The sequence below is a fragment of the Eurytemora carolleeae genome, unplaced genomic scaffold (genome assembly GCF_000591075.1).
Source record: "Eurytemora carolleeae unplaced genomic scaffold, Eaff_2.0 scaffold1136, whole genome shotgun sequence".
Lineage (NCBI taxonomy): Eukaryota > Metazoa > Arthropoda > Copepoda > Calanoida > Temoridae > Eurytemora > Eurytemora carolleeae.
Window position 1 is genome coordinate 18461 of NW_019397181.1, and position 11920 is coordinate 30380.

Below are 11920 nucleotides of genomic sequence, written 5' to 3' on the forward strand. Positions count from 1 at the left end.
AAACCGGTTTTTGAGGATGATAATCATAATAATATTTTGTGGAAGGTTGATAGAGGAAGGTTGATTGGACAAGAAGGGGTAGAAGGCTGATTAGAAGGCAGGCAACAGTTCCCATTATTTCTCTTTTATCTAAATAAATATGATTTTGATTATTTATAACACTATTATTTTGGTTCGCAGTGTTTGAAATTTTAGTCCAAAAACTTTATAGCACGTTGTGCCAAAATAATAGTGTTATAGGTAATTCTATGAAACGTTTTTGTACTTTTTGTATTGCAATGCAATGGCTATTTCTAGATAAAATAGTCATTTTAAGAAAGTAGAAATTAAAAAAGTAATTATAAATTTTATTTTCATTTAAATTCAAAGAAATGTTTTGGAAATATCCTAAATTTTTGGAAAACAACCGGTAACCAATCAAAACTGTATAGCACACGTGCTATAATGTACAGTTAATTTAACTTTATAGTACGATAATTAATTTAGAGCACGTTCATAATAAAATTCACGATGAAGTGAGTGAGAATGAAAGTACACAATAGTTTCTTAAAAATATTTATATATTTATAGAGAAGGTCGTCAACCAGTAATCAACCATTTTAAAGTTACACATATTGATCCCTCCTTTATAGCATTTTGTTTTAAATAATGGCATTTTTCACATTTAAGAATAAGAGGTGTAAGAGGTTTTTTTTGATTTAAAGCTTAGCAGTAATATTTTGCGAGAAGTTTTTATCGCTTACAATTATCATATTTCGGAAGGAAATATATATTTTCTGTTGTAAAAGAACCAATACCATAGTTTGATGCTAGTAAAAATGGTTTCGCGGATTTTATGCAAGACCGTTATGATATTTGTTGTTTTACCTTAATTTCTAGAATTAGTCGTAGGCAAAGAAGACACTGAATTTAGTATGATCTGTTCGCTGTTTAAATAGAAGGTTTATTAAACAGGGAAAAACTTTTTCTGTGGACTAAATTTCTCATAGGTCGAACAAAACCACCGCACTCAGGGGGAGGGGGGAATTTGGGGAATTACAGGGTTACTTTCAGAAAAATGGAATCCCGTCTCGTAAAGAAAAATTCTAATATTCCAAATAGAAACTTTGCCACTAATTACGCACAAAACCCATTATATCATATGGTTTAAGATCAACCTATTTCGTACTCCAAATAAAATATCATTTTTCGTTAAGTTAAGTTAAATCTGTATATTAGAAATGTAGCTTAAAATTTTGTGTTTTGCAAAGTCTTAATTTGGGCACATTTTGATTGTGATAACACTTAGCAACAAATACAAATCAGTGAAGGGTTGAAAAATATTTGTTTTTGAAAGAAAATTTTGAAAATCAAAAAACTTCAACCTGAATATTTTGGCAAAACTAATAAAAAGATCGGAAAAGATAAAGAAGAGCATGAAAAAAGCATAATAAAAATAACTTAGTTGGGGGGAAAGGGGGGTAAAAAAGTTAAGCTCCCCCCCCCACATGCTAAGAATAGTTTTGTATAGGGATTCCATGTATGAATTTGAATTCTGTAATTTCCTAATTCAAACATGAGAAAATCTGGATTCTGGACCAACGACATTTTTCTAGAAACCCCAGCTTTTAAAAATAAAAGTTAATCCAGGCCAAGCGTATTCCCGTGGTTCCCAAATCAAAATTTTAGGCAAATCGTTCAATGGGGTTCATGATAAACAGAGATTACTACTTTATTATTTTTCGCCAAGATAGGCTTACAGGATTTAATGAAAAGGTAAGGGGGGGGGCAATACACATCCTCCCCCCTTCTTCCCACAACTAACATTTACCAGATGCAGGGTTACCCATAACTTACTATTTACCAGATGCAGGGTTACCCACAACTAACTATTTACCAGATGCAGGGTTACCCACAACTAACTATTTACCAGATGCAGGGTTACCCACAACTAACCATTTACCAGATGCAGGGTTACCCACAACTAACTATTTACCAGATGCAGGGTTACCCACAACTAAGTATTTACCTGATGCAGGGTTACCCACAACTAACTATTTACCAGATGCAGGGTTACCCACAACGGATGAAACTTTAAACACCTTTAAATATGAGAGATGATAGTGAGAACCTCGATTGAACTTAAAGTTATATTAAATGTAAAACATTTGAAAAATTTGTGCAATAGAAATTTGAGAAAAAGACGGACTAAATTCCGTACAGTCGTCTTTAAAATTTCACCCTTTGTGGGGTAACCCAGTAGGATAAGTGTTGTGATTTCAATAACCCCGATTTCCAAACCTATATCTAACTAATAGTGCAAAAGTTATCATCGTCTTCAAATTCAAATTTTCACAATATCCGCCAATGTTTCTCCACAAGAAATGCGCAAGTCACTTTTACAGAGAGACCATAGTATGGATATCTCATTATTTCTTGACCAGAATCGGACTCAGTAAATGGAGGGTCAATTGAAACTACGACTTGCAAGTTGCAATGCCTTCCAGAGGACTGCACGTCATCGGAACGTTTGCTGTCTATGATTTACACATTTGGGTCCAAAATTTAAATATACATTTCAATACAAGATATTTTGTCCCAATATTATTTTCCTTATGTTTTGCAAAACAATTAACTACGGGTTGCTTTTCCAAAAAGTGAAATAATAATTTCACAGATTTGTCATTTTTTGAAGATAAAATGTACTCTGAGAGTGAGAAGGAGAAACCCAAAATATCCTCTGGACTTCTACGCTATGGAAACCAATTTTTTTGAAATTAATTTAAAAAATGTTATAAATAAGACTTATATTGTGAAACTTTCGAATTGACGAGAAATCGTGAGTAAAAGTCAAACAAGAAAGAAATGATTGAGTTAATCTAATTTAATCTTTTATGTTCAAAAGTTTCCAACTTCAGAGTTCTTAGAACATGTCATAAAGTGATAACCAACATAAAGTGGAATAAAAGTCGTCTTTGTTTGATCTATTCTTATTAGAAAGTGGTCGCCTCACATAATAACTCAAAAAAATTTTATTTTTATTTTGAACTTAAAACTTTAAAATGAGTTTCAACTAAATTAAGAGAGCCCGCAGTTTAAAAAAATTGCGAAAATAAAACTCCCGACTAAACTGTCATTGATACTGACTCGAGCTTTGGAATAAGCTGAAACTAAAATATCGGCTTATTTTTATCCAAGTAACGGGAATGTAAGCCAAAACGTAAATTCAAGTCACCTACAAAGATGAAAAGCTAAATTAGGTGAATTATGGAAATGCGGAAGTCACTTATATAAAGAATCCACTATTGAAACTAACTAGTTTTTGTAACCATTTATATCTAATTTATACTTGATCAGACAAAGCTTTAAAGGGTACCATTGTGAATCGGGCATTATCATCTTTGCATGGCGGGTTACTTGAAATTACTCTTTAGCTTAAAAATAGGTAAAATTAATTTAAAGTTAATTAAAAATGATTTTGGTTGATATAGTTCAGGGCCAGTGTATAAGCTATTGTGACAGTACAACACTGCATGGGTTTCATCCAGAAAAAAGTAAAATTTTCAAATTATTTTTTCTCAGGAATCTTTTGGAAGCTTCTTTGGAGTTTGATAATTGTTGCAATCTTTATTCTAGGAACCAAGCTGAATATAATTTTAAACATTCTGCTTTCTACTGTAGTTTAATTGTTAAATGTATTTCGAATAAATTCATTTCTTATTCAGCTTGTTTTGTTAGCTGGTTTCTTAATATACATAAATTATACGGGTAAGTTATTTTTGTTAGCTAAAATTGTAAACATGTCAAATTAATTATGTATTTTTCAATATTTTGTCACTTTTCATTATTAATTTCCCATGTTGAAAAGTGTAATAAAGTTTAAAAAATAGAAAAAGGAACTGAGTTGTTGCCACAAACTCTGATTTTCTAATCCCTATTTTTTTGTAACCCAATGTCGTAGATCTTAGATATTTCAAGCTATGAATTCTATTAGATTACATAATCTATGTTTAAAAAATATCAAATGTTTACATCACCAGGTTGTAAAGATATAGGGGTTAGAAAATTGCAGTTTTTGGCTAAACTCAGTTCCTTTTTAACAGTTTTAATCAAGTTATAAATTGATTTTTAAAGTCAATCATAATTTTATGTTGAAGGTTTAATGATAAAATACTAAAACGATGATGGTGTCGAGGCTTTTTTTCATAACAATATGTTAGAAAAATTGTATAAATCATTTTATGCAGATTCTTGTTTAGCCTTTTAAATAAAAATAAAACTGTACGAAGCAAAATTATGATTCAGTGGGTCCCATACAACTCTGGAATAGGAAGACGACTGTTAGAACTCAAGTTATGATTTTAAATAGTCCAATGAACATGAAATAATTGTCTTATGTACTCAGAACCATTTTATTTAAGTTGAATTTCAAGCTATAACTAATAGCAACACTGTTTACTTTACAACAACATCAAATAAACATAAGATTTCTTTAATGGGGTCAATCGGGGTCGTGATAACCCCTAACTCTCAAATCCAACCATTAGGTCATGTGATCAGTTCCATCTATCTATCATTGGTCCAGATATACACTATCAATACATATATTAATAAACCACGAAACATACAACATTTTTTTTATCAACCTAGGTTTCGGACCAAAATTTGACCTATAGGGCCTTATACCATTATCCTTACTCTCAGAAATAACCGTTAAATGATTCCTTCTGTACAGGGTTATCCACTAGGAATGAGACTTCAGATACGACAGGGTGTTATTGTGTCTGTTTCCTTATATTAATAGGATTCTCTGCAAGTGTAAACTTTACTGTTTCAGATTCTGAACTGTAAACTTTAGTATCGGGATCGTCATATCTTAAGACTTTTCTGAGAAATTTCTATGTTAAGTCATTTATTCTTTAAGAGTCAAAACTCAAAACTTGGCATAGTGTTTAGAAAAAAACGTTAGAAAACGTTTGCTTTCTTTTACTATGCCAAATTTGACCCTGACAGAAAAAACGATACAAAAACAAACATTACATATTGTAGAGTATGCTTATACTGGACCTCCCCTGACGATGATAAACGACTCAAAATCAAACATTACATATTGTAGAGTATGTTACGGGACCTCCCCTGACGATGATAAACGAAACAAAAACAAATATCACATATTGTAGAGTATGCTACTGGACCTCCTCTGACGATGATAAACGACACAAAAACAAATATCACATATTGTAGAGTATGCTACTGGACCTCCTCTGACGATGATAAACGACTCAAAAACAAATATCACATATTGTAGAGTATGCTACTGGACCTCCTCTGACGATGATAAACGACTCAAAATCAAACATCACATATTGTAGAGTATGCTACGGGACCTCCCCTGACGATGATAAACGACACTGCTGCGTCACTAAACGATGTTTTGTTCCCTTCTGTTGCTATTTGTAATATTAACCAGGTTAGTGTCTCTTAAATGGACTGTTCACGTAATTTCAAGTGAACCTCTATTTAAAAAAAGGAATAACGAATGTTGCTTTTTGAACCTTTATCTGAATAAAAATAGCTTAAGCTATACTGTATCACGTGACCAGTATACTGCACTGCCATTGGAGGAAGTTTTGGTCACATGATGCGGACGTATATCTTACATTTGTACGTTTTGATATAATTTTGACACAGTTTTATGTCAATTTCTCGAGACAGGAACAAAAGATGAATGTCTTATAGGTATCGTTCAACTCCTGAGATTCTCAGGTTTCAGCCTATACCCTCTTTCATTTTTCCTTAACAGTCCCTTTAAGCATGATTATGCGCAAGTCTTCTTGAAAAAGAAGCAACAATACTAAAATATCTTATTAATGATTGAGTAGACATGTCAATATATAAATGGAATGTCACTTGAAATTACATGAAACTACATAAAGATCGATTATATCGAGCCCATCCCACAATTCAAAAAAAGGTTTTAACTTAATTTTGATGGAACGTATTTTATCAATTTTTTAAAAATATATATAAGTAAACTATAAGTTACAAAACCCATATTAGCGCTAATAATAAATAAAAGAAAGAACAAAGACAACGATCACAACACATTTAATTGGTAATCTCTGAAGTGTACTGAAAGCCTGCATATATACCGAACCGTTCGTTCTGATAACAATTTGCATTACCATTTTAATAAAAAACTTCAATTGCTGTGACGTCACTATTTCAATTAGTCTATTATTGCAAGTATTACTCAATTCTGAAATAGGAATCCTTTCCTAAAGGGAGTGTTCGCAAAAAATGAAAGGGGATATAGGCTTACGGCGAAAAATAAGCGCTTTTGATCGCTACGAATCTAACTTCTATCTGTTGCGTCTCTAAAGAGAAAATTAATAAAACGACTCATACTGAAGAACGTAGCGTCCATACAAATTCAAAAAGTTGCAATATTCAACTCGGATCGTAAAAAATCGATTTAATTCCAATTAAATCATTCAGATATTACAATCAATTTTTCGACGCATTCGTACGTAGTTGATATTTTATAATATTTTTTTATTTTTTATGATCTGATAGTTACTTTTAAAAAATTTATTCGTCTTTCGAAGATTTTTGATAATTAAGACGACATTTTCATATTTTCCAGGAATGTTTGCAAATCCAGCGCCAAAAAATATTATTTTAAAAAACAAAATCAAAAATACTATGAAATATTAACTTTATACGAATATGCGTCGAAAAATAATCAATAAGTGCTGAATTTCAATTAAAATTCTTTTTACATCACTTACGTCACTTTTATATGGAACCCGAAATAGAAAATTTATCTGTAATAAATTACGTCAACAGTGGCTTTCATGAAGTTTATTTTCCCAGATGCAGAGATCTATTCTTGATGCAAGTGGTTTTCTGCAGAGTGAAGATGATTACAGGTATTTTTGACAAAACGGTTTTAAATGTAACATATAGCATTGTAACTTATAGACATTAAGAGGAGTAATTAATAGCAAGTGTAATTTTTAGCAAGTGTAACTTATCTTTTTTTTTAACGTTTTGCAGGTGTAAGGTAAAACAACTGTGTAACTCATAGCAAGCATAACTCATAACAATTGTCATTCCTATTCAAGCATCAACTCCACCGCACTGATACAAGGATGGTTTAGGAACAGTCCTACTCTGCATAGTGCTGACCGGAATACTTAATTTTCACCTGAGCACAGCATCTGCCATGCTATGTACATGAGAGCCCACAGATCACACATCTTTGTCAGTCTATAGACAAGACAATACTGATTTATGGCGTATGTAATCATCGCATGATGTGGCAAATGAAAAGCCCAAGTAACTACAGTTTACCCCAGAGATTTTAAGACATCGAAAGAATTTTTGTCTTGCCAATTTTTCAATGGGGTTTTTACATTATCATACGTAAATCTCAGTATTTGCAAAAATAAATAAATAGCCATGAATATGCGGGAACAGTTTTAGAGAGCTCCATATAATCATTTAATTAAAAAACTAAATATCTGCAACATTCCAATATCAAAAAGTGAAGAATACGACATTTTATAAATTCTTCCGATGTCTCTTTATATTTGAATTTATCTGTATATCAATTAATTACTCTGCATTATTATCCAACTATATAAATCTTAAATGGTAATTAAAATAATATTAAAAATTAAAGAAAAAATGTGCAACTAAATGTTGACGTCTTTGTTTAGGACAAGATTGATAAATTACTATATGGAGGGAGCTCCAGCTAATAATGATACAAGCAAAGAAAAGGTATTAATTTATAAAAGCAAAAAAAAGTGATTTTAGTTAGTAATAAACATGAGCCTCATTTAGATTTTGGATTTTGACTTTTTATGGGTCTATAGAAAGCTTTGAAGAAAAGGAAGCAGATTGCACAATTTTTGCGAATAAATTTTGCATGTTTTTTTCACAGATGCCTTTAAAGTGAATTTACACATTTTCAGTTTTCTTTGAATAAAAATTCGATTTTTGAAAATTTCATATTTACATATTTTAATTTGCCGTGGTAAGGGCTTTTTAAAAATGTATAATTTATCATATTTCACGCACTTTTGATTTTGCACACTTTTTGCTCAATACCTTTAAATTGCACAAATGTTTAAAATTTTACAAATTTGCAAATATTTTAATAGTTTTAAGAGTTTAATGTCGCCTTCCTTTTCCACAGTTTTATGGGGACTTTTAAAATTTTCATCTATGGATGGTGTCTTAAATAAAACCTTTATCTGATAATAAATTGGGAAGATATTGTGTTTTGTCTAGTCTGAAAAGAATTTCCTTCATTGTTTCTGCATGCAGAAATGGATAATTCATTCATTCTTGATTATTCAATTAGCTTTTAGGGGTACAGTTGAGAATCCGACATGCCACTTTAAAAGGGAGGCTTACTTAAAATTACGTTTACAGTCCCTTTAATCATTTAGTTCCTGGCAATGCTGTCTAAACTTGAGAAAACCTATAATTGGAATAGAAACACACCTCTAGCTCCAATAGCGTCCCAGGTAGCATCATCCAAAACCTTAAAATCCACAGCCAGTTATGACAATCTCAAACCATCCCTGACCATCCAAAACCAACCCTGACAATCTCAAATGATCCCTGACAGTCCAAAGCCTAACGATCTCAAACCATCCCTGACGATCGCAAACCAACCTTGATAACCCCGATTTATCCCTGAAAATCCCAAAGCAACTTTAACAATCCCGAACCAACACTGACAATCCAATCCAAAGCCAACTATGACAATCCTAAACCATTCCTCACAATCTCAAATAATTCCTGACAATCCCAAACCAACTCTAACAATCCCAATCCATCCCTCACAATTCCAAATGATTCCTTACAATCCCAAACCAACTCAAAAAATCCCAAACTAACTCTAAAAATCCAATTTATTCCTGACATTCCCAAACCAGCCATGACAATCCCAAACCTTTAACAGTGTAATACATTAACACAAACTTGCCTAGCCTCCCTGCCATCCAATCCCCTACAAGACCAACACATCAAACTCGAAAGGGCAGGACTATTTTTTGAACATTTTTTCTGGATCAAAATTCATAATCTATTTGGATATTTGAATTGTATTTTCCAATAAGCTTCAAAATATCACTTCATTTTTTTAAATTCACCATGCAATAGAGGAGGAAATCTACGAAATATGTTTTTCTTGTTTTACTATGTACTGTAGTTACAACAAAAATGGTAGCATATCACCATTTAAAAGCTAAAATTGTTACTAAGCTAGTTAAGCAAAGCCTAAGTACATAAATATTTAATTTGCCGAAGCATAAAATTCCCAGTTTTAATTTTAGAATTGTTCTGACATGATGATGATGATAAAATGGAGACTTGAGAACGGAACTATGCTCACAACATACAGATACGACACAATACTGTAATCAAACTTTCTTTCGATAATAAACAAAAAGCAGTGGAAGAGGATTTTAAAGCAAACATTATGTGTATTTGATGTAGTTACAAAGCAAATGGTTTACACGGAAGCTTTTAATTCCTATATTAAGAGACATTGGTTGTTTTATGTTCAAATTAAACTATTTAAAATTATAAATTGAGTCTAAATGTCGTCTTCTTGTGACACAGTTTTATTGGTCTCATTTAAAGAAATATATATTTCATTCTAAAATTCCCAAAAGATAAATTATTTTTAGGACTGCGACTGATTATGGAATGTGCTGCAGGAAAATATGTTTTATTTTATCTGTTAAATTAGAAAATATCTATGGTTTATTTTCAAGCATTTAAACAAACATGGTTTCCCGCATTTCAAGCTATATTTTAAAAACAAATGATGTTAATATTTTAAATTTTAAATTATAAAAGAACAGTTTGTTTTTATTTTCTATTTTGTTAGTATTTTACCTCATCAAAAAATCTTGTTTTGTTACGTAAGTGCGTAAATACTTGAAAACCAACATTGATATGAATTCTAGTAATTGTCTCAAAACCAGGATATGTTCCGAAAACGCGACATGAGCTGAAATGCGGTAATTGTTCAAAATAGGGATATGTTCGAAAATGAAATCAGGAATTATCAAAAACTAATTCTCACAACTTATTATTAGTTTAAATTTGACATATATTGTTTCAATATATAGTTTTAGTCATTTTTTATAAATATATGGTGTAATTTTGTTCTACTCGTCTTGGATTTAAAGAATTATACTCTTGAAAAATATAGCTTTGCAGATTTGGCCCATCTCTAACACTGAGTGTTAGAAATGGGCCAAGTGTTAGTTTTGGAACTAATATTCCCTGTAATATCGAAATTTTTATATTTTTTTGGTTTAGTGGGAGTGTAAGCGAAATTTCAAGTGACCCTTCCTGCAAAAAATGACAATGCCCGATTTACAACGATACCCTGGAACCTTAATCTGATAAAAAGAGAACGTCGTTTTTCTGACGCGAAAAGTGTTTATTCTCTATTGCTTCTTATAAGCAAGAAATGCCCATGCCACTTTTGGCTGAAAACCCACCAATAAAAATAAACAGTTTAAAGAAAGAAAACCATTGATATCTAATTCTTACTTGATCTGATAAAGCTTTTAATAATACCCTTATACATCAGTTTATAAACAGTTTAAAGAAAGAAAACCATTGATATCTAATTCTTACTTGATCTGATAAAGCTTTTAATAATACCCTTATACATCGGGCATTGTCATCTTTGCATGAAGGGTGATTTTAAGCTTATACAGCCCCTTTAAAGTCTCATCATTCACAACTCCGCAGTTTTCTCGACGTTGAAATCCTTGCAGTCTCCGATGTTAAAGAAATATTTTATCTTTTGTTGATAATAAGAAATAATAAAAAAATTAAGGATTATTCCTCAATTGGATTTTGAGAATCCAGTGACTGCAGCGAAGAGTCCTCTTAACTATACAGCAGCAGAATTTCTAAATCTGAAAAGAGGAGCAAGGTAATAAAATCCAGTGGGGGACATGAGCCTATGGAATTGGAAGACGACATTTTAGCAATCAAATGTGATATATTTGATGTTGATTGAAAGAAATATAGTTTAAAATCAACTTATCAAATGAAATTAGTCTGACATGTTCATTAAACTATTTAAACACATTCGTTGAGCATAACAATCATCTCAATATTCCACAGTTTTACCGGTCTCATTGGAGTAAAAAAATTTATCTAGTAAATTTTGATAATACTCCAACAAACATTGAATTTGTGATCAATATTGCAAATATTCCAAATTAAATAAAAAAGTTCTTTTTGAATTATAACCTTTATAATTTCTAATCTAATCTAATCTAATAATCTATTTCACCGCTGAATATATAACAAGTTGAGCATGAAAATTAGAATACCAATTGATTCAATTTAAAACATGGATTCGATATTTTCCCTCTGCTCATGTTCTCAGTTTGATAACTAAGTTTAATTTCTTTAATACAGAGCCTGTAAACGTAGCTTCAAGTAACCTGCAATCAAAGGTTTAAAGGATACCGTGGTTAATTGGACTTGCCATTTTACAAATAACGATTTACTTGAAAATACTTTCCAGTCCCTTAAATCGTATATTAACACCTTCATATATTCATTCAAGTTTTTGAGTAGAGGCGGTGAGATCAATGGAATCAAGTTCTTGCTGGATCTAGAAAGTTTTGAGTATTCCTATTTTCCACATGGATCTATGGGATTTGTTATCTCGCTTGATGATGGTCGAAGCAAACCAATCATTCGACAAAAAGGTAATACTTTTTTTTTGTGAGAACTCAACTTTTGATTTATTTTTTTGCTTGATTTGACTTGACTTGACTTGACTTGACTTTACTTGACTTGACTTGACTTGACTTGACTTGACTTGACTTGACTTGACTTGACTTGACTTGACTTGACTTGACTTGACTTGACTTGACTTGAC

At 31.5% G+C, this 11920-nt stretch overlaps 1 protein-coding gene across 1 annotated transcript; it reads left to right on the plus strand.

Moving 5' to 3' along the window:
- Positions 1-3566: 3566 nt before the first annotated feature.
- On the plus strand, positions 3567-9820 carry LOC111712563 (uncharacterized). Its single transcript, XM_023487215.1, has 9 exons — positions 3567-3615; positions 3718-3747; positions 5352-5449; positions 6856-6911; positions 7704-7767; positions 8442-8519; positions 9333-9415; positions 9690-9727; positions 9777-9820. Exons 3-9 carry the CDS (start codon positions 5378-5380, stop codon positions 9818-9820), a joined length of 435 nt encoding a protein of 144 aa, XP_023342983.1. The 5' UTR covers positions 3567-3615; positions 3718-3747; positions 5352-5377.
- Positions 9821-11920: the final 2100 nt, after the last annotated feature.

Excerpts from the sequence above, each read along its gene's own strand:
- LOC111712563 (XM_023487215.1), top strand. The coding sequence starts at position 5,378 with ATGATAAACGACACTGCTGCGTCACTAAACGATGTTTTGTTCCCTTCT. Across the intron at positions 6,912-7,703 it reads CAGAGTGAAGATGATTACAG|GACAAGATTGATAAATTACT; the intron begins GTATTTTTGACA and ends GTCTTTGTTTAG. Across the intron at positions 8,520-9,332 it reads TAGCTCCAATAGCGTCCCAG|AATTGTTCTGACATGATGAT; the intron begins GTAGCATCATCC and ends TTTTAATTTTAG.